This window comes from Pelodiscus sinensis, chromosome 30 (assembly GCF_052426305.1).
Source record: "Pelodiscus sinensis isolate ZL-2025 chromosome 30, ASM5242630v1, whole genome shotgun sequence".
NCBI lineage: Eukaryota > Metazoa > Chordata > Testudines > Trionychidae > Pelodiscus > Pelodiscus sinensis.
Window position 1 is genome coordinate 1,805,001 of NC_143081.1, and position 21,996 is coordinate 1,826,996.

Here is a 21,996-nt window from a genome sequence, read left to right on the forward strand (position 1 = left end):
CGGATGTCTCCCCTGCGCTGGTATCACAGAGCCGCAGGCTGGGGGCTACCCTGCCCGTTTGCCCCAGAATCCCCTCTTCTTCCCTGTCCCCTGCTGCGTCCGGAGGGGAAACTGAGGCATCACGAAAATATTGCCAATATTTCCCTCTTTTGTGATGGCTGGAGAGGGATGCAACTCGGGACAGAGGTGCGAGGAGCCAAAAAAGGGAGGGACCCCTGAGCTGAGAAGAGATGAGGCAGGGCGGAGGGGACAGGGTGTTTCCCTGTAAGCTGTGTTTGTGTGCGGCCCACTCAGGAAAGACGCAGACTGCCCAGCTAGGATGTGTGTTTCTAAGGGTGGTGCACGTTCACACACGCCTCGGTGCACGTAGGAAAAATTTATTCTGCCCCTGGATGGAAAAGATTCGCTGGGACCTTGCTGAGGTCTACACAATCCTGGAGGGTGTGGAGAAGGTGCCTGGGGAAGGGGTACTGGCAAGGGCAAAGGGTCGCCCAGTGAAATGATGGGGCAGCAGGTTTGAAACAACCACAGGGAAGTATTTCTTCCCCCATCCCCACGCACCGACAACCAGGGGAACTCCTTGCTGCAGGATAGTGTGAAGGCCAAAAGGAACACTGGGGTGAGGACAGAATGAGACGTTCACGGAGGTGGCTGGGAACTTCTCAGGGACCCACCTCTGTGCTCTGGGGTCCCTAAACCTCCGGCTGCCAGGAGCCAGGACTTGGGGACTCCATAAATCGCCCTGTTTGGTTCTGTCCTTCTGAAGCAGCTGGCGTTGCTGGAGGAGAGGACGCCGGGTTAGACGGACCCAGTCTGGCCGCTGCTCTGAGCGACCGGCAGACGGGCAGCAGGGGGGAAGCCACTCTATGGGGATGGGACTTTGCTGGGGCTAGGGAATTGGATGGGACTGGGAGGTTGGGCAGACGGGGCTTGGGGGAGTGGAGTGGGGAGCTGGGGAGCTAGGGAACTGGGGCCTGTGGGGCTGGGATGTGGGTCAAGGGGTGGGGCCTGGGAGATTGAGTAGATGGGTCTGGGGGGTGGAGCAAGGGGCTGGGGGGCTGGAGCGTGGGGCGGGGAGCTAGGGAAGAGGGTCCTATGGGGCTGAGAGGTGGGGCAGGGGGTGGGGCCTGGGAGATTGAGTAGATGGGTCTGGGGGGGTGGAGCAAGGGGCTGGGGGGCTGGAGCGTGGGGCGGGGAGCTAGGGAAGAGGGTCCTATGGGGCTGGGAGGTGGGGCAGGGGGTGGGGCCTGGGAGATTGAGTAGATGGGTCTGGGGGGTGGAGCAAGGGGCTGGGGGGCTGGAGCGTGGGGCAGGGAGCTAGGGAAGAGGGTCCTATGGGGCTGGGAGGTGGGGCAGGGGTGGGGCCTGGGAGACTGAGTGGGTGGGGGTTGAGGGGTGGAGCAGGGGACTGGGGGAGTGAGTCTGATGGGGCGGGGAGCTGGGGGATGGGGTCCAACAGGGCTGGGAGGCAGATCGGGGGACGGGTGTCTGGGGGCTGGGGCTGCCCACGGCCGGCGGTAGCCCCAGGCATGTGCAGCACAGGGGCACAGATTTCGGGGCGCTCTACGCAGCTGCCGAAGGGCGGCCGTACCGGGAGCCCCCTGCTGGAGGCCACAGGCTCCTGCCAGACTCCTCCCAGGAACGGAGCAGTGGAGAGGTCCTCCAAGCCGGCTAGAGAGGCTGCAGGGGACCCATCCAATCAGGGCCCAGGAGGGGCCTATAAAAAGGAGCAACAGAGCCTCCGCTTGGCCAGATGCTGGCTGGCGCTGGCTGGACGTGGCAGCAGCTGGGCACCGGGCAGATGTGGGTCGTTCCCGTAGGAGACTGAATTGCCCGGAGGCCCATCTGAGGGCCATGGGTGCCCCCAGCCAGTGTGGATCTCATGGGAGGTGGGTGGGGGATGGGTCCTGAAAGGTGGGGGGGAGGGGGTTGGCCCTGCCCAAAGCCCCCCACTTGAGGCTGTGGGGCCACTCTTGGGGTCTCACTTGGGGGCTGGTTTTTGGGGGGCTGTGCCCTTCTGGCTGAGCCCCCCCAGAGCTGGGCTGGTTCTGTCTGCTGCTCTGCCGGGGGGGGGTCACCCCAACTTAGTGCCTGGTCTGAGGCAGAAAGTGGGGGTGGCCCTGACTTCTTGCCCCTAGGCTGCCTGGCAGCTGGTTTTGTGCCCCCCCCGACCCCCATGCGCTGTCGGTGTGTGCCTAGGGCATGTGACTAGCCAAGGACCCAGCGGGATATGTGGGGCGTCCCTCGAAAGAGAGGGCTTCCCGCAGCCAGACGGGCTTGTGGGGCTGGGACGTGGGACAAGGGGTGGGGCCTGGGCTTCCCTTCATCGCTGCGGGGATCATAGTGTGTCTATCTGCGTGGAACACATTTTGTTGCGTGCACCAAGGCCTGGGCTGATGGGCACCACCCAGAGAAACACCCACCGTGGGCACCCTGCGACTCAGCCTGGCTGGTAGTCCACGCGCTCCGCTCACGGCGAACCCTGCCTGGGATCAGGTGGGGGGGGCTTTCACCCTCTCTCCCTCCTCCCCCCCCGTGGCCCAGTTGAAAATTCTCGATGCCGGTGAGGCAGCACAGTGATCTCTTTTGACTGGGGTGCAGGTGGCAAGGATGAGGGACTGAGGGTGCCGGGGGTGGGGGGGATGGCTTTGCCTGGGGGTGTGGGCTCTGGGCTGGGGCCAGAGATGAGATTTGGGGTGCAGGCTGGGGGGAGGGGGCAGAGAGGATCAGCATGTGGGTGGGGAGTCTGGTTTGCTACACTGGTTGGGTACAGGGGGTGCAGGCTATGGGATGAGGCCAAGGAGGAGGTGTTTGGGGTGCTGGAGGGGTTCTGGGTTGGGGGGGCTCAGAGCTGGGCATGGTAGGGGACATGGGGGGCAGGCTATGGGATGGGCCTGGGGATGAGGTATTGCGGTGCTTGGGGGTTTCAGGCTTAGGGGCTCAAGGGTGGAGGACAGGGGGTGCAGGCTATGGGATAGGGCTGAGAATGAGGTGTTTGGGGTTCTGGGGGGTTTCTGGGTGGGGGTCTCAGGGGTGCAGGGTATGGGATGGGGCTGAGATGAGGTGTTTGGGGTTCTGGGGGGTTTCTGGGTGGGGGGCTCAGGGGTGCAGGCTGTGGGATGGGGCCGGGGATGAGGTGTTTGGGGTTCTGGGGGGTTTCTGGGTTGGGGGCTCAGGGGTGCAGGCTATGGGATGGGGCCGGGGATGAGGTGTTTGGGGTTCTGGGGGGTTTCTGGGTTGGGGGCTCAGGGGTGCAGGCTATGGGATGGGGCCGGGGATGAGGTGTTTGGGGTTCTGGGGGGTTTCTGGGTTGGGGGCTCAGGGGTGCAGGCTGTGAGATGGGGCTCAGGGGTGCAGGCTATGGGATGGGGCTCAGGGGTGCAGGCTATGGGATGGGCCAGGGATGAGGTGTTAGGGCTGTGGGAGGGGTTTCTGGGTGTGATGGTGCATCGGGGTTCCCCCGACCCTGCACCCCCATAGCAGCCCCAAGAGACTCCACCAGCCTGTAGAACAGGGGGGTTTATTGCTTCTCCAAGAGACAGCCCAGCACAGACAGGACGTGGGTACTGGAGTCAGGGCCAGGATGCCTCCGACCCTTTGAGATGGGTCCCTGGGCCCCTAGGCTCCCAGCCCCCTGCTTAGACTGTCCCCTTCATGGTCCCCCCCAGCCGAAACTGACCCTCCGCCCCTCAGCACTCCCTGCCTTTGTTCAGTCCCTGCCCTCAGCAGGTTGGACGGGTTGGGTCACTGTCTGTGACCTCAGGCAGCCCCCCCCCCCGCTAGGCAGTGCTTACAGACACCGGCCAGTAGGGGTCACCCACAGCCCAAACCCAGCAATCGGTGAATGCCTGCCCAGTCCATCACACTGGGTCTGTGGCAGCTCAGGGCTGGGACAGGGGGTGCAGGCTATGGGACGGGCCGGTGATGAGGTGTGTGGGGTGCAGGAGGGGTTTCCAGGTGGGGGGGAGGGGCTCGGCTGGGATGGGGGTGCAGGCTATGGGATGGGGCTGCAGATGAGGTATGTGGGGGGGTTTCCAGGTTTGGGGGGGGGTCAGGTCTGGGATGGGGTGCAGGCTATGGGATGGGCCAAGGATGAGTTGAGTGGGGTACAGGAGGGGTTTCCAGGTTTGGGGGGGTCAAGGCTGGGGCAGAGTGGGGGACGGGATGCAGGCTATGGGATGGGGGTGGGGATGAGGTGTGGAGGGTACAGGAGGGGTTTCCAGGTGGGGGGGCTGAGGGCTGGGACAGGGGGTGCAGGCTATGTCATGGGGCTGGGGATGAGATGTTTGGGGTGCTGGGGGGTTTCCAGGTGGGGGGCTCAGGGCTGGGACAGGGGGTGCAGGCTGGCATGGGGCTGGGGATGAGATGTTTGGGGTGCTGGGGGGTTTCTGAGTTGGGGGGCTCAGGGCCAGGGCAGGGGATTGTTGGCGCCCAGGGCTACTTCTGGTGGCTCCCGATCAGCGGTGCACCCACAGCAGGGTGACCCAGTGCCTGACTCTGCAATCCCCTGGGACAGAACTCAGGAGTCCTGGCTCCCAGCCCCCTCTCCCCCCATTCACAGCACAGCAGGAAGACGTTGGTGGCCGGTTTTGAAGGCAGGGTGAGTTGGGGGGCTGGGATTGGGGGGTGCTCTCAGCGAGGGGAGGGGCTGCAGTGGCCGCGGCATCCGGGATCGTTGGGGGGGTTAGCCCCGCACTACAGCCTCCTGGTTGGAATGGCCTCCGGCCATCTGGGCGGCGGCACTGGGGGTCTCAGCTCGGAATAGATGGTGTTGGGGGCCTAGGAGAGAGAAGAGGGGGCCACGTGTCAGCTAGGGGGCGCTGCTAGGGGGAGCAGGGTGGGAGGCTCCGTAGGGGGCGCTGTTGCTCAGGGATGGTTGCAATGCCCCCGTGCAGCACTAGGGGGCGCTGTGCACTGGGGAGCAGGGTGGGAGGCTCCGTAGGGGGCGCTGTTGCTCAGGGCTGGTTGCAATGCCCCCGTGCAGCACTAGGGGGTGCTGTGCGCTGGGGAGCAGGGTGGGAGGCTCCGTAGGGGGCGCTGTTGCTCAGGGATGGTTGCACTGCCCCTGTGCAGCACTAGGGGGCGCTGTGCGCTGGGGAGCAGGGTGGGAGGCTCCGTAGGGGGCGCTGTTGCTCAGGGATGGTTGCAATGCCCCCGTGCAGCACTAGGGGGTGCTGTGCGCTGGGGAGCAGGGTGGGAGGCTCCGTAGGGGGCGCTGTTGCTCAGGGCTGGTTGCAATGCCCCCGTGCAGCACTAGGGGGCGCTGTGCGCTGGGGAGCAGGGTGGGAGGCTCTGTAGGGGGCGCTGTTGCTCAGGGCTGGTTGCAATGCCCCCGTGCAGCACTAGGGGGCGCTGTGCGCTGGGGAGCAGGGTGGGAGGCTCCGTAGGGGGCGCTGTTGCTCAGGGCTGGTTGCAATGCCCCCGTGCAGCACTAGGGGGCGCTGTGTCGCAGGCCAGGCAGGTGGGGTGCTGGGCAGCAGGGAGCTGGGGGCGGGTCTCACAAATCGGGGAGCCCTCTGCTGGTCTTACCGAGGCGCGGCACCCAGCCTTGGCAAACTCTTCTCTCTTGGCCCTGTCCTGGGGGGGTGGACCCACTCCAGGCTTGTGGGTCACCGGCAGGTCCTGTCCATCAGGGCTCCATTGCTGCAGGGCTAATCACACAACAGATCAGCTGCCTGGTCTTTCCCCCCCCCCACCCGCACCTGGGGACCCCCGAGGGTGAATCTTTCCCTTTACCCTATGGATCCCACCTTTAACCACTAGGCAGCACCCTCCCATTAGCGTTACCAGTAAGGAACTCAGAGTGTGGCAGTCAGAAAGTCTCTTAAAGGGGAGGTGCCCCAGTGCCTCCACCCCAGGGCTCCAGACCCCCACGTCCCTGCCCAGAGGGGTGTATGTCTGGGGAGGGCGATTACTCACCTATGTCAGCCCCAAAGGGTCTGTTGACGTACAGAGGCCTGAAAGAGGAAGAACCAAACATCAGAGGTGGAGCAGGGGCCAATGAGCAGGTTTAGGGGAACTCTGATCCCAGGGCAGGAAGATTTTGGGGGGTTGGATCATGCATTTTTATTCAATTTTTCCATTTGTTCCTTCCTTCATTTTCCTGTTCATTCCTTCCTTCCTTTTCCCATTCGTTCATTTTCCAGTTCATTCATTCATTTGTTCATTTTCCTGTTCATTCATTCCTTCTTTCCTTCCTTTTCTCATTCATTCATTTTTCTGTTTGTTTATTCATTCATCTGCTCTGTCCTTTCTCTGTTTCCTCTTCATACGCTCCTTTACTCCATGCCTGTCTTTCTCAGAGTCACTTCTCTGTTCTCTTTTTCATTCCCTCTTTCGCACACGGCTCCCTCCTCTGTCTGTCACCTACTGCCTTCCTTCATTGATCCCTGCACCTCTCGTCATTCTCCATCTCCCATTTTTCCCTGCTCTGTCACCTCCTCTCAATCTCATTCCTTCCTTCCGTGCTCTCTCTCGTTCATTTGTTCCTTCACAGGCCGGGGAGGGTCAGATCTACACTGGTAAATGTTGGCGAACCTCAGTTTCGCCACACACAGACAAACCTGGGCTATGTCTAGACTGTAGGCTTCTTTCAGAAGAAGCGTTTCCGGAAGAGACCTTCCAAAACAGCTTCTTCTGAAAGAGCGTCCACATTGCCACAGCACCTCGAAAAAGCGATCAGCTTTTTTTGAAAGATAGCACCCGCACTGAATAGATGCTCAGTTGCATGTAAGCTGTGATTGCTAGGGACGGAGTGGCCACCAGGGCACCTGTACTTTTTCCTTGTTCCTCTTCTTTTGAAAACTCCCGCTTCCCCATCCACACATGCCCTTTTCCAAAAGAGCTTTCGCAAAAAGACTTCTTCCTTGTAGAATGAGGATTATCAATGCCGGAAAACCCCCTCTGTTTTGATTTTCTTTTGAAAGACTGCGATTGCAGTCTGGACGTAATTGAAGCTTTTTTGGGAAAATGGTCACTTTTCCCGAAAACTCTGTAGCGTAGACATAGCCTGACCGAAGAAACATTTCTGTTGCTGCTCATCAAAGTAAGAGAAATGCCACTCAAGACTTGATTAGTTTGCTTTACGGCTATTTTCTTGGCCTGTTTGGACAAGGGACATTTTTTTGGGTTGGTAGCAAGTTGTGTTTTTTCCCCCCCCCCCCATAGTCCGAGTCTCTTGTCCTTAAAATAATTAGTGTCAGTCCTGCTCAGGATTTCCTGCAACTGTGAAAATCCAAAGAGGAAAAACCGGGGTAAAATGGTTCAAAACAACCCTCGCTCGTACCCATGTCCATGACAGAAAAAAAAATCAAATTCTCCCAAGCGACATCCTACCGACTTGGCCAGGAGCAATCCACAGCCAGTCCCACTAGGTGGCAGTGTAGTTTGATCGATTACACTAGAAGTCGGGAACTAAAGAAATTGACCCGGGTTAGGGGTCCCGGCTTGGCCAAGCCCTGGCTGGGATGACTGAGTTGGGGTTGGTCTGCGTTGGGTAGGGGGCTGCATTTGATGATTCCTGAGGTCTCTCACAGAACCCTAGGGCTGGCATTCTAGATCCTGGGTTCTAATGAGGTTCTAGGTTCTAATGAGGTTCTCATGGGACTGACTGGCCTGTTGGGCGTGGACTGCCCCACATGGGACAGGCCTGATCCCCAAGGGGTGAGGGCGTGTCGGCCTCTGAAATTGGAGCAACTTACTGTGTTGGAACCCGGATACCACCTGTGAAGAGAAGGGGAAATCGAGGCGTGAAGCTGTGGGCCTTGGACAAAAGCGAATGTGACTCAGGGAACCGTTCTCAAGAGACGGGGGATGTCGGGAGAGAAACGCACGGCCTAGAAGGGGGAATCTCGCTGCTCTTTGGGTGGGACGAGGCTGAGAGGAGGGCCGCTGGGAGGGAGACGCACAGCGAGGGCGAGAAGAACTGAGTTCCTCAGCTGGGGCTCTTGATGGCCTTCTCGCCTGCTCCCTTCTCTCCAGATCCTGTTTCCTGCTGGTCTCTGCCCCTTCACCTCTCGCCCTGGGAAATAACGTTCCCTTCGGCATCCCTGGAGATGCAGCTGAAACCCTCGGGCGGGAGAACGCTGCTCTTGGTGAGCCCAGCAAACTGGGATGTTGAGGGGTGGGGCTGGGTGAGTTTGGGGGCCAGGCTGGTTTTGGAAGAGCAGAGCTGGGGAGCATTTCCTGGAGCAGACCCCCCCGCAATGTCCTCCCCTCCAAACGAAACCCCACCCTGTCTGAGGATCTGCGAGTGGTCTCCTCGAGCCAGGGCTGTGAGCTCCGTGCTAGGCGATACCCATGGGTTATAAGTCACAAAGTGGCCGATCGCCCCCCTATCCCAGTCCCCCCACCCCCAAATCTCCCCCTACTCCAGACACCCAGCATTCACCCCACTCCTAGTCTCTCCCCACCAGCGGTACCTTTCCTCCTCCTCCGGCAGAGGCAGATGAGAAGCAGCAAGGAGAGCAGCGCCGCGGCCCCGGCGCATCCGGCCACCAGGGGCAGCCACGGGGGCCAGGCTGGGAAGGAGAAGGGGCTGGGTGAGCCATGGGGACGGGAGGGGTGATTTGCACCCACTGCTAGACTGGGACTCTGGGTCCACACGGCTCAGGACTGGGCCTGCGTCACAGCAGGACATGGGCTCCGACCCACCCTGCTACCCTTGTGCTGGCTGACCCGAGCTGGCAGGAAGGGCGGGGCTTGGGTGGAAACCAGAGTGAGACCCGAGGCTCGGGGGGCAGTGTGGACGTACCCTGAGTGGAGCTTGCGGAATCCTTCGTCATCCTGGTGACGTTCACGACCTGGCTCCTGGGGGATGGGACCCACCTCCCGTCCACGTTCTCCTCGTACCCACAGGCAAATTCCCCAGTGACGTGGGGACTGGCCTGCGGGATGTGGAGAATGGAAACATCCCGAGAGCCAGTGCCGGGATCTGTGGGGCTGAGCTCAGACCCCAAGTCCCCAGGGCTGAGCTCAGCTCCGTCCTTGTAGAAATGAAACCTCAGCTGGCTGGAGTCCTTGGGGGCCGTGCAGGTGAGGAGTAGGGGGGGTCCTTCTTTCACTGCTCCAGTTGGGGGATCCACACTCAGCACCGGTGGGGGAGGGGAATCTGTGGGGAGAAGGAAAGGGGAGGGGTCAGAAGAGTGATGCTGGAAAGTGTGGGGAAGGGGCGGCTATACTGTATAATGGGCACTAGGGGGCAGCAGAGGGTGGGGGTGGGGAAGGGGCGGCTATACTGTATAATGGGCACTAGGGGGCAGCAGAGGGTGGAGTGGGGGAGGGGCGGCTATACTGTATAATGGGCACTAGGGGGCAGCAGAGGGTGGGGCTGGGAAGGGGTGGCTATACTGTATAATGGGCACTAGGGCAGCAGAGGGTGGGGTGGGAAAGGGCGGCTATACTGTATAATGGGCACTAGGGGGCAGCAGAGGGTGGGTGGGGAAGGGGCCGCTATACTGTATAATGGGCACTAGGGGGCAGCAGAGGGTGGGGTGGGAAGGGGCGGCTATACTGTACAATGGGCACTAGGGGGCAGCAGAGGGTGGGTGGGGAAGGGGCCGCTATACTGTATAATGGGCACTAGGGGGCAGCAGAGGGTGGGTGGGGAAGGGGCGGCTATACTGTACAATGGGCACTAGGGGGCAGCAGAGGGTGGGGTGGGAAGGGGCGGCTATACTGTACAATGGGCACTAGGGGGCAGCAGAGGGTGGGTGGGGAAGGGGCGGCTATACTGTATAATGGGCACTAGGGGGCAGCAGAGGGTGGGGGAAGGGGCGGCTATACTGTATAATGGGCACTAGGGGGCAGCAGAGGGTGGGGTGGGGGAGGCGCAGCTATACTGTATAATGGGCACTAGGGGGCAGCAGAGGGTGGGTGGGGGAGGGGCGGCTATACTGTATAACGGGCACTGGGGGCAGCAGAGGGTGGGTGGGGGAGGGGCGGCTATACTGTATAATGGGCACTAGGGGGCAGCAGAGGGTGGCTGGGGGAGGGGCGGCTACACTGTATAATGGGCACTAGGGGGCAGCAGAGGGTGGGGGGAAGGGGCGGCTATACTGTATAATGGGCACTAGGGGGCAGCAGAGGGTGGGTGGGGAAGGGGCGGCTATACTGTATAATGGGCACTAGGGGGCAGCAGAGGGTGGGTGGGGGAGGGGCAGCTATACTGTATAATGGGCACTAGGGGGCAGCAGAGGGTGGGGGGCGAAGAGGCTGGAAGGAGCAGACACTGCCCCACGCCACCCCGGGGTATCGGACCCCCCCAGAGGGAAGTCTCACCCGTCAGCGCCACCGAGGCGGGTGCGCTCCGGCCAGAGGGGATCCATCGCCCAACCCGCAGTGACCAATACTTGCAGGTGTACGTCCCGCCGGTCCCGTGCTGAGTGTCGAGCTCCAGGCGGGAGCCCCCCTGGGCGGCCGCAGGAAGCACGTCCGGGTTCTGCCCCTCGCCGTGCTTGAAGAATCTGTATCTTCTCTCCCCGCCCGCCTTGGGGGCCGTGCACCGCAGGGCCACCTGCTCCCCTCGGAGGTACACGGGCCGTGGGGGCTGCAGGGCTAACGCCGGGGCCGGAGGGGGCTCTGCGGTGGAGGAGAGATCAGAAGAACGGCCCCATAACCGACTGTCCCAGGCTGGTGTCTGTGTGATGCCCACAGGGGGTGGCCAGGTGTCCGGTGATTGACCAGAAAGTCCAGTGGAAAGGGGGACGTGATGGTGGCGGGTCGGATCCACAGAGCCGACACACACAGCGCGGTTCCTGAGGGCGGAGGGACGCCGAGACCTCACCCCCACTGGTCCCGACTCAGCTAGGACCGCCCCCTCCCTGCATTGGGGAGCAGTAGCACCCAGACCTATCTTGGCAGGGGTGACCCTCAGGACGTGGGGGTGCTGGGGAGGGAGCAAGCAGTGGGCTGGGGGGAGGGAGGGATGTGGAGCGAATGGAGGGGCAGGGGCAGGATCCCGGGGCAGGGTCGCGGTCTGCGGGGCAGGAGAGGTCCTGCTGGCATGACGGCAAAATTGGCAACACCGTGCCGGCGGGTAAATTGGCCTGGGGCCAGTTGTGAGGATCATGAAAGGATTCGAAAACCGGCCTTACAAGAGCTCAGTCAGTCACAGCTCCCTAGACCTGGAGGGACCTCGCGGGGTCATTGAGTCCAGTCCTCTGGCCTCGTGGCACCGTCTAGACCAGTGCTCACCAACCGGTCGGTGGGATCTCCTGGTAGATCTTGGAGCCTCTAGCAGGGGATTGTGACTGGTTTGGCCAAGAGGGGGCACGACAGAACTTGGAGGGGGTTTGCTGGCTGCGTTTGGGAGCGGTGCAGGGCCAGGGCGGGGGAGAGCTTGCCTTAGCCCCACTGCACCCCCCCCGGAGCCCCCGCTGGTAAGCAATGTCCAGATGGAGCCAGTTTTCAACCCCCAGCTCAGTTATGAACCTTCCCCTGCACCCCAAGCCCCTACCCCAGCCTGGAGCCCCCTGGCCCCAAACTCCCTTGCAGAGCCCGTGCCCTGGACCCCAACTCCCTGCCCCAGGCTCGGCTCAGAGCCCCTCTCACACTCCAAATCTCTTATCCCAAGACCAGAGCCTCTGTCCCTCCCTGGTGAAAGGGAGGGGGACAGAGTGAGTAGGGGAGGAGCCTTGTAGAAGAGGCGTGAAGGAGGCGGGGCCTGGGAATTTGGGGCTGAGGCCGATCCTGGATTTCACTTCAACTCAAGAAGTGATCTCGTGCTTAAAAAGGTTGGAGACCCCCGATCTAGGCCGTCCCTGCCAGGTGTCTGTCCAACCTGCTCTTCAATATCTCCAGGGACGGAGATTCCACAACCCCCCTAGGCAACTTATTCCAGTGTTTCACCCCCCGGACAGGTAGGAAGTTTTTCCTCATGTCCAACCTCAACCTTCCTGGCTGCAGTTTAAGCCCATTGCTTCTTGCCTACTTAGCTCAACAAAGGAAGTGGAAGGATGGCTTGGTCCCCGGGGATCTGATGTGTAATGACCGGCTCTCACGTCGGGCACCCTGAGGTCTAACGTGATGCCCTGACCAGCAGCTGAATCTGGGCAAAGACAGACTGGAAGGAAGGGTCCTGTTTCCAACCTTGAACGACCTGGTGGAACGGTTTCTGGGGGATCTCGGCGGATGCTCCGTCACTGGCAACTGCTCAGTCAAGGTGGGACGTTTTCTGAGAAACTCTGCCCTAGCAATTATTGTGGGGCAGGACTGTGGTGTGGGGGACGGAGGAGAACCAGGGTCCCTTCTGGAACTGGAGTTCGCCGTCAGCAAAGGGCTCGTGAAATGGCCCTGCTGGCTCAAACCAGGGTCCGTCCGGTCAGGAGCAGAGCCGGTGAGCAAAACACCCGTGGGGTCTCTTCACCCCCCAGCCATCCCAGGAGGGTCGGCACCGGCCCGCTACTCACCCGTGACCGAGATGGAGACCGGCTGGCTCTCCCGGGATCGGACCCCCCATCGGGACGGCTGTATCCAGTAGGCGCAGGTGTACGAGCCGGAGTCCCCCGGCCCCGTGAGGCGCAGGGCAAGCGTGTTGTTGCTTCCAGGCAAGAACGTCTTTCCGCCGTCCCTGGAGAACTGGAATCCGACCGCCCGGTGAGCGCCAGGGGGGTCCAAACACAGGAGGGCGACCGTCTCTCCCGGGAAGTACACGGGCTCCAGGGGGTGCAGGAAGAGGGTCGGGGCTCCAGGGGGCGCTGGCAAAGACAAACAATGTCTCACCCAGGGAAAAGAGGCCGGACCCAGAGGACAAAGCAAAAACCAAGGCGACATGCAAACTCCGCCGGGCAGGGCGGTGCAAGGGCACAACCCCCCAGCTGCCAGGGGTGCTGGAGCCTCGCTTCGCAGGGGCCACCACGAGCTTAATGCTGCCGCAGCCGGCCTGGCTCCCGGGAGCGATTATCCCCAGTGCCTTGGCCAGTCCTAGCCACTGTGTTCGGTTACAGGGTGGCTGTGGTGGGTGGGAGGCCGTGCGGCCCCACAAGGGTGCATGGCTGGGCCGACCTGGCCTTCGGATCCTGTCATGCATGGGGAGGGGCTGTGGTGGGGGAGGGTTAGTTAAGGAGAAGGGGGTGTATGGGGATGGATACCTAGAGGGGGAGGGACAGGTAGGTGGATGGATGGAAGAGTGTATGGGGCTGGATAGATGGGTAAGTGGTTAGATGTCGACATGGATGGATGTGTAGTGCAATGGATGAATGAGTAGCAGTTTCCATGCATGGATGGAGAGGTACGAATGGGGGTGGATGGGTGGATGGCTGGATGTGGAGTGCAATGGGTGAATGGGTAGAAGTTGACATGAATGGATGGAGGGGTAGATGGATGGATGGGTAGATGGATACATGTGTACATTGATATGTGGAGGAGAGTGTGTGGGGATGGGTGGAAGGATGGAAGGGTGTATGTGGGGGTAGAAGGATGGAAGGGTGTACGTGGGGGTGGGTGTGGAAAGATGGAGGGGTGTATGTGGGGGTAGAAGGATGGAGGGGTGTATGTGGGGGTAGAAGGATGGAAGGGTGTATGTGGGGGTAGAAGGATGGAAGGATGGAGGGGTGTATGTGGGGGTAGAAGGATGGAGGGGTGTATGTGGGGGTGGAAGGATGGAGGGGTGTATGTGGGGGTAGAAGGATGGAAGGATGGAGGGGTGTATGTGGGGGTGGGTGTGGAAGGATGGAGGGGTGTACGTGGGGGTAGAAGGATGGAAGGGTGTACGTGGGGGTGGGTGTGGAAGGATGGAGGGGTGTACGTGGGGGTGGGTGTGGAAGGATGGAGGGGTGTATGTGGGGGTAGAAGGATGGAAGGGTGTACGTGGGGGTGGGTGTGGAAGGATGGAAGGGTGTACGTGGGGGTGGGTGTGGAAGGATGGAAGGGTGTACGTGGGAGTGGGTGTGGAAGGATGGAGGGGTGTACGTGGGGGTAGAAGGATGGAAGGGTGTACGTGGGGGTGGGTGTGGAAGGATGGAGGGGTGTATGTGGGGGTGGAAGGATGGAAGGGTGTACGTGGGGGTGGGTGTGGAAGGATGGAAGGGTGTATGTGGGGGTAGAAGGATGGAGGGGTGTATGTGGGGGTGGGTGTGGAAGGATGGAAGGGTGTACGTGGGGGTAGAAGGATGGAAGGGTGTACGTGGGTGTGGGTGTGGAAGGATGGAAGGGTGTATGTGGGGGTGGGTGTGGAAGGATGGAAGGGTGTACGTGGGGGTAGAAGGATGGAAGGGTGTACGTGGGTGTGGGTGTGGAAGGATGGAAGGGTGTACGTGGGGGTGGGTGTGGAAGGATGGAGGGGTGTACGTGGGGGTAGAAGGATGGAAGGGTGTACGTGGGTGTGGGTGTGGAAGGATGGAGGGGTGTATGTGGGGGTAGAAGGATGGAAGGGTGTACGTGGGTGTGGGTGTGGAAGGATGGAGGGGTGTACGTGGGGGTGGAAGGATGGAGGGGTGTACGTGGGGGTGGGTGTGGAAGGATGGAAGGGTGTACGTGGGGGTGGGTGTGGAAGGATGGAGGGGTGTACGTGGGGGTAGAAGGATGGAAGGGTGTACGTGGGGGTGGGTGTGGAAGGATGGAAGGGTGTATGTGGGGGTAGAAGGATGGAAGGGTGTACGTGGGGGTGGGTGTGGAAGGATGGAGGGGTGTACGTGGGGGTGGAAGGATGGAGGGGTGTACGTGGGGGTGGGTGTGGAAGGATGGAAGGGTGTACGTGGGGGTGGGTGTGGAAGGATGGAGGGGTGTACGTGGGGGTGGAAGGATGGAGGGGTGTACGTGGGGGTGGGTGTGGAAGGATGGAGGGGTGTACGTGGGGGTGGAAGGATGGAGGGGTGTACGTGGGGGTGGGTGTGGAAGGATGGAAGGGTGTACGTGGGGGTGGGTGTGGAAGGATGGAGGGGTGTACGTGGGGGTGGAAGGATGGAGGGGTGTACGTGGGGGTGGGTGTGGAAGGATGGAAGGGTGTACGTGGGGGTGGAAGGATGGAGGGGTGTATGTGGGGGTAGAAGGATGGAAGGGTGTACGTGGGGGTGGGTGTGGAAGGATGGAGGGGTGTACGTGGGTGTGGGTGTGGAAGGATGGAGGGGTGTATGTGGGTGTGGAAGGATGGAAGGGTGTACGTGGGGGTGGAAGGATGGAAGGGTGTACGTGGGGGTGGAAGGATGGAAGGGTGTACGTGGGGGTGGGTGTGGAAGGATGGAGGGGTGCACGTGGGGGTGGAAGGATGGAGGGGAGTATGTGGGGATGGATGGATGGAAGGGTGTACGTGGGGGTGGAAGGATGGAAGGGTGTACGTGGGTGTGGGTGTGGAAGGATGGAGGAGTGTATGTGGGGGTAGAAGGATGGAAGGGTGTACGTGGGGGTGGGTGTGGAAGGATGGAGGGGTGTATGTGGGGGTGGAAGGATGGAAGGGTGTACGTGGGGGTGGGTGTGGAAGGATGGAAGGGTGTATGTGGGGGTAGAAGGATGGAAGGGTGTACGTGGGTGTGGGTGTGGAAGGATGGAGGGGTGTATGTGGGGGTGGAAGGATGGAAGGGTGTACGTGGGGGTGGGTGTGGAAGGATGGAAGGGTGTACGTGGGTGTGGGTGTGGAAGGATGGAGGGGTGTATGTGGGGGTAGAAGGATGGAAGGATGGAAGGGTGTATGTGGGTGTGGGTGTGGAAGGATGGAGGGGTGTATGTGGGGGTAGAAGGATGGAAGGGTGTACGTGGGGGTGGGTGTGGAAGGATGGAGGGGTGTACGTGGGGGTGGAAGGATGGAAGGGTGTACGTGGGTGTGGGTGTGGAAGGATGGAGGGGTGTATGTGGGGGTGGAAGGATGGAGGGGTGTATGTGGGGGTAGAAGGATGGAAGGGTGTACGTGGGGGTGGGTGTGGAAGGATGGAGGGGTGCACGTGGGGGTGGAAGGATGGAGGGGAGTATGTGGGGATGGATGGATGGAAGGGTGTACGTGGGGGTGGAAGGATGGAAGGGTGTATGTGGGGGTAGAAGGATGGAAGGGTGTACGTGGGGGTGGGTGTGGAAGGATGGAGGGGTGTATGTGGGGGTAGAAGGATGGAAGGGTGTACGTGGGGGTGGGTGTGGAAGGATGGAAGGGTGTATGTGGGGGTAGAAGGATGGAAGGGTGTACGTGGGTGTGGGTGTGGAAGGATGGAGGGGTGTATGTGGGGGTGGAAGGATGGAAGGGTGTACGTGGGGGTGGGTGTGGAAGGATGGAAGGGTGTATGTGGGGGTAGAAGGATGGAAGGGTGTACGTGGGGGTGGGTGTGGAAGGATGGAGGGGTGTATGTGGGGGTGGAAGGATGGAAGGGTGTACGTGGGGGTGGGTGTGGAAGGATGGAGGGGTGTACGTGGGGGTGGAAGGATGGAAGGGTGTACGTGGGTGTGGGTGTGGAAGGATGGAGGGGTGTATGTGGGGGTGGAAGGATGGAAGGGTGTACGTGGGGGTGGGTGTGGAAGGATGGAAGGGTGTATGTGGGGGTAGAAGGATGGAAGGGTGTACGTGGGGGTGGGTGTGGAAGGATGGAGGGGTGTATGTGGGGGTGGAAGGATGGAAGGGTGTACGTGGGGGTGGGTGTGGAAGGATGGAGGGGTGTATGTGGGGGTGGAAGGATGGAAGGGTGTACGTGGGGGTGGGTGTGGAAAGATGGAGGGGTGTATGTGGGGGTGGAAGGATGGAGGGGAGTATGTGGGGGTGGAAGGATGGAAGGGTGTACGTGGGGGTGGGTGTGGAAAGATGGAGGGGTGTATGTGGGGGTGGAAGGATGGAAGGGTGTACGTGGGGGTGGGTGTGGAAGGATGGAGGGGTGTATGTGGGGGTGGAAGGATGGAAGGGTGTACGTGGGGGTGGGTGTGGAAGGATGGAGGGGTGTATGTGGGGGTAGAAGGATGGAGGGGTGTACGTGGGGGTGGGTGTGGAAGGATGGAGGGGTGTACGTGGGGGTGGAAGGATGGAGGGGTGTACGTGGGGGTGGGTGTGGAAGGATGGAGGGGTGTATGTGGGGGTAGAAGGATGGAGGGGTGTACGTGGGGGTGGGTGTGGAAGGATGGAAGGGTGTACGTGGGGGTGGGTGTGGAAGGATGGAGGGGTGTACGTGGGGGTGGAAGGATGGAAGGGTGTACGTGGGGGTGGGTGTGGAAGGATGGAGGGGTGTATGTGGGGGTAGAAGGATGGAGGGGTGTACGTGGGGGTGGGTGTGGAAGGATGGAAGGGTGTACGTGGGGGTGGGTGTGGAAGGATGGAGGGGTGTATGTGGGGGTAGAAGGATGGAGGGGTGTACGTGGGGGTGGGTGTGGAAGGATGGAAGGGTGTATGTGGGGGTAGAAGGATGGAAGGGTGTACGTGGGGGTGGGTGTGGAAGGATGGAGGGGTGTATGTGGGGGTGGAAGGATGGAAGGGTGTACGTGGGGGTGGGTGTGGAAGGATGGAGGGGTGTATGTGGGTGTGGAAGGATGGAGGGGTGTATGTGGGGATGGATGGATGGATGTGTAGATTGTACATGGATGGATGTGGAGTGCAATAGATGGCTGGAGAGGTACGCATGGGGATGAACGGGAAGACCGATACACGGCTGGCTGGAGGTGTGTGCATGGATGTGGCTGGCTGAATGAATAGCTGCACACTAGAGAGGTGGGTTGGGGCTGGATGGATTTACGTGGTTTGCCGTTTTCACGTTGCTGTGTTGGACCCAGGACATTGGCCAGACAAGGTGAGGGAGGTCAGCCCTTTCAACGGACTCTGTGGGTGAAGGATGAGCGGTCAAGCTCCATGCAACTCCTCAGGTCGGCAGAGGGGAACTCAAATAGCTGAGCTCCAAACGAGGCGGAACAGATTACGCCCGGTCCATTGGAAGATATCGCCAAACTAGCAACCAGCATCACCCAAGCCAGCCCCAGGCGAGCAAATTCGTTGTTCCGTTGATTCTCACAGCAAAACGACTGAGCAAGTATCAATTGCTGTAGCTACTACAGTGGCTAATAGCATAGTAGAAGCTTCCCGACTGGTTAAGAACTGAAACTGACGAACAATTCAATCCCACGGTATTTTAAGATCACGTCCTGCCAGGAGACACATTAGAGGCTTTTGTGGCTCGTGAGCATCCGTTGTAATATTGCTGATTTAGGAGATAAATCTGGGGGGAGAGGGGGAATGTTCCTCCATCTTTTTGCATAAAAATGGCTTTTTAACCCCAACCTTTTCACACAGACACGTTCATTGTGGCCCAGCTGGTGAAGGGACTTGCTCTGACGAAACCAAACCTTGAAATGGTTTGGCAAAAACCCCCCAGCAAAGTAAGTGAAATTTGAGCTGGGAATATCGACGCTGTGTGTGTGTGTGTGTGTGTGTGTGTGTGTGTGTTCAGAGTTTCCTAGAAAGAGCAACGTTTTAGCTGGACTTTTTTGAGGGTGTGAAAAGAGAATTTGTTAAAAATTGGACAGCAGATGTACTCAATTTCCCAAACAGCCCTGTCGGTGACCCCCGGAGAAATAGCCCAAGGCCGCGACGGTGGAATGCACTAACTCACCTGGCAAGTGGATGGAGAGGGGAGAACTCAGTCCAGACTCCACCTTCCTCCCAGAGACGTCTATCTGGTAGCTACAGGTGTAGGAGCCGGCGGAGCGGGGGTCGGACGTGGGGAGCTGGAGCTGGGCCCCGTGCGTGGACTCTGGGGTGGATTCCGACAGTACCAGATGCCCATTCTTGAAGATCTGGAAGGCGGGCAACATGTATCTCCCATGGAGCAAACACATGACGGTGACAGAGTCGTTCCAGGGGCCGCCGGCAGTGGCAGAGATGGACGGGGCTAGCGGACGATCTGGGAACAGAAATGAATAAGAACAAGAGGGATGTGCTTGAGTAAAGGCAGAAATTGCAGAGCCGGTGACAGGTCTGGGCAGGGTCTATGGTTCAGGCATTGAGCATGGCTAGGCTGCGAAGCAGGACACCTGGGTTCTAACACAGGCTCTGGGAGGGAAGCAGGGTCTAGTGGTGAAAGTAGGGGTGGCTGGGGGCCAGGACTCTTGGGTTCTCCCTCCAGCTGTAGGAAGGCAATGCGGTCTTGTGCTGAGGGGTGGGGGGCTAGGAACCTGGACTCTGGGGAACTATTCCTGCTCTTATAATTCGGCTTGCAGTTCTTATCCACAATTCGAGAAGGATGGGGTGGACCTGGAGGTGGTGCATGGAAGATCAGGGGACCAGAAAATGAGCCTTGTTCACTGAGTCTAAGGCCAGATGGGACCCCTGTGACCTCTAGCGTCAGCCTCTGTGAAGTCCTTTCAACCTGGAACCAAACCAGCCACCGACGGCTCAGGCAGACTCAGGAAATCTACTGACGGCCTCACCACCAGCTCTGGAATGGAAGGAATCTCTAGCGTGGAAGCACATTCAGATTTTCCAAGGCTGAGGGGTGACTGGACCCCACCTAGAAGCATCTCCTGCGACCACAGAGATTTGGCACCAATGAGCCCTTCAGCGTACCGGGCAAAGTTCCATGAGGACGTGGTGGCTGGAGGCTGCAGCTAGAGGTCACAGTGGTCTACAGACCGGGAAAGAGGGGGATGTTTTTCCCAAGAAGGGGAATTCCCCCTGGAACTATGAGCCCCGTTTTGCGGTGGGGTCTCCGTCCCTGGCCATTTGCAAATCAAGCTGGTTCCCTAGAAGCCTCGCTCTAGATCCCAGGTGGATGCCGGTGGAGGCGTCCAATGGAGCAGGGACAATGTGTTCACAGGGTCCCTTCCCGGTCTGAGTCTCTGGGAAATGGATTTCATTGGCTCAAAGGGGTGGCTGGTTTTGGAGGGCAGGTGGAGACAAGTGTAGGATCCGTGGGGGTGGAAGGGAGCAGGATGGTGACCTTCCATGCTGCCGTGGGTCTCAGACACAATGGGGATGGGGCAGGGAACCCCTTAGGAGAGGAGAAAGGGGACTCACCCATCACGGGTACCCACACGGGCTGGCTGCGTGAGGAGTAGATGGGCTTCCTGTGTTTCACTGCCCTGTATTCACAGCTGTATGCCCCAGCTTTCTCCAGCGCAGCCGTCAGCACCAGCCAGGGGCCCCCGGCTGGGCCGTCGCTTTCACTGAAGACCCGCTCCCCTCGATTGTAGAACTGGTAGCTGCTCACCGCCAGCCCCTGGGGGGCCGAGCATCTGAGGGTGAGACGCTCCCCTGGGACATACATGGGGAGCTGGGGGTCCACGCTGACCATGGGGGCTGGCAGGGGGGCTGAGGAAGGGAAGAGAGATGCAGAAGTTATGGTCCCCCAGCTAGGGGCTGCCCCCCAATTCAGGCCCGTTGGCTACAGCCTCCTGCCCCCAATTCCTGCCCCTTTGCTAGAGCCATCAGCCCCTCTTAGCTCCCAATTCCTGCCCCAGTAGATGCCTGGTGTCTGCCTCACTGCTCTGTCTGCTTCCCCCCAGCCTCACGCCCACCTTGTGCTCCATGGCTCTAGCGCCAGTACCAATAGGAAATCTAGAGGTGCCAGATTTGTCTGGCTCCCCAGGGACCGGGGCAGCTGGGCTGGCTCCAGGTGGGTGCTGAGACCAGATGGAACTGGGGGTGGGAAGATGGTGGCTAGGGAGAGAGACTTTCCCCGGGGAATCCAGCCCCCCCCCCAGCCTGGAGGGGACCCCAGAAAACGGAGCCTCCCTCCACTCCCCAGTCATGTCAGGAAGGCCTCCCAGTGGGTCCCGAATCTTGGAGGAGCCCACACAGCATGTGCTGCACAAAGAGCCTGGTACCCCACCTGTGGGAAGTCCCTACCCAGTCCCATTCCCACCCCACTGAGAGAGCCAGTCCCTCCCCACTGGGGCAGGATCAGAACCAGCGACCCCTGGAGGCGAAAGGCCCATTCTGCGACCCAACCAGCTTGGGGCCAGACTGGCACTCAATGTTGGCTGGCTGGGAGGGGGGCCCACCTCCACGGAGGGCTAGAGGCTGGGTGGGGACTGGGTCCCTCCTTACCTGCAGGGGACACTGGCCGGGGCAGGATCTGGAGAGCAGCTGAAGGGGAGAAGAGACGGGGAGTGAGCGCTCCGGGGAGGCCGTGGGAGGGACGGAGCTGGGGACCAGGGAATGGAGTTTAGGGCCATGCAGGGCTGAGTGGTTGAAGTTCATCTTCTGTTTTCCTAGGGGAGAGTGACTCAAAGGCAGCAGGTGGAAGGAAACGTCCATCGTGGAAAGACAAGGAGCTCAACGTACGAGCAAAGCAGCCGGTCGGGAGTCTGTTGGAAGAAGCTCAACCCTCGGGGCTGTTGCTTCCTGCACAGAACGGTTCTGTGGGCAGACCCTGCAGGGCAGAGAAGTGCCGGAGGCCCCACCCGGCTGGAGAGGGAACGGGGCGAGAAGTGACCCCATGGAGCCGGAGGAGGAAGAAGGGAGCCACACGGGGAAAGGTGGAAGGAGACGCAGGGTCGCTCACCTAGGAGATGGAAGATGCTGAGCTCCATGCCGGATGAATCTTCTCCTTCAACGGGCCGCAAGCAGAGCCGCCAAGCCCTTACACACGTCTGTGGCTGTCTCGTCTGAGTCACGGAGAGACGCTTCCCCAACGTGCGTGTGGGCGAGAGAGGAACCAGCCCCTAGGATGGGCCAGGAGCCGGGATTGGTGGTGACAGCGGAATCCCAAGACCAGCGGATCCCTGGGGGGGCCCGGTGTCCGGGCTGGAGAAACCTGGCAGAGGAACACGGGAGAGGGGGAAAGGGGGACGGAGCTAGAGGGGAATGACCGAGCGAGTGAACGGATGAGCGAAGAAGAGGAGAGACACAGGCGAGAGAGCAAGGCACCGTGGGGGGAGAATAGGAGATCGCCAGCAGAGTGCAAAGTGGACACTCAGAAATAGACCCGATCCGGAGGAGGAGCAGAGAACCCGGCAGGGAGAGCGGAGGGCCGAAAGTCCGACGTGTCGAGGGAACGGGTGGACGGGGAAGGGAGAATGGAGGAGGGAGGCAGACAGAGGGTCACCGAGCGAAAGGGGGGACAGACTGGAGGGGGCGAGGCTGAGGCAGAGAAGGGAGGAGGA

At 60.5% G+C, this 21,996-nt stretch overlaps 1 protein-coding gene across 1 annotated transcript; it reads right to left on the bottom strand.

Annotated features, from left to right (window-relative positions):
• Positions 1-4,684: 4,684 nt before the first annotated feature.
• LOC142821081 (alpha-1B-glycoprotein-like) lies at positions 4,685-21,878 on the bottom strand. The gene is made up of 10 exons (XM_089774162.1): positions 21,396-21,878; positions 20,939-20,977; positions 19,907-20,200; positions 18,441-18,794; positions 12,408-12,695; positions 10,279-10,578; positions 8,753-9,109; positions 7,701-7,722; positions 5,920-5,957; positions 4,685-4,779 (listed from the first exon to the last, which is right to left on the bottom strand). Exons 1-10 carry the CDS (start codon positions 21,421-21,423, stop codon positions 4,685-4,687), a joined length of 1,815 nt encoding a protein of 604 aa, XP_089630288.1. The 5' UTR covers positions 21,424-21,878.
• Between the last annotated feature and the right edge of the window lie 118 nt (positions 21,879-21,996).

Coding starts and splice junctions, on each gene's coding strand:
- LOC142821081 (XM_089774162.1), bottom strand. CDS start 21,423: ATGGAGCTCAGCATCTTCCATCTCCTAG. Junction 12,696..18,440: donor CGGGGGTCACCGACAGGGCT/GTTTGGGAAATT, acceptor TGTCTTTGCCAG/CGCCCCCTGGAGCCCCGACC. Junction 7,723..8,752: donor TTCCGCAAGCTCCACTCAGG/GTACGTCCACAC, acceptor TTCTCTTCACAG/GTGGTATCCGGGTTCCAACA.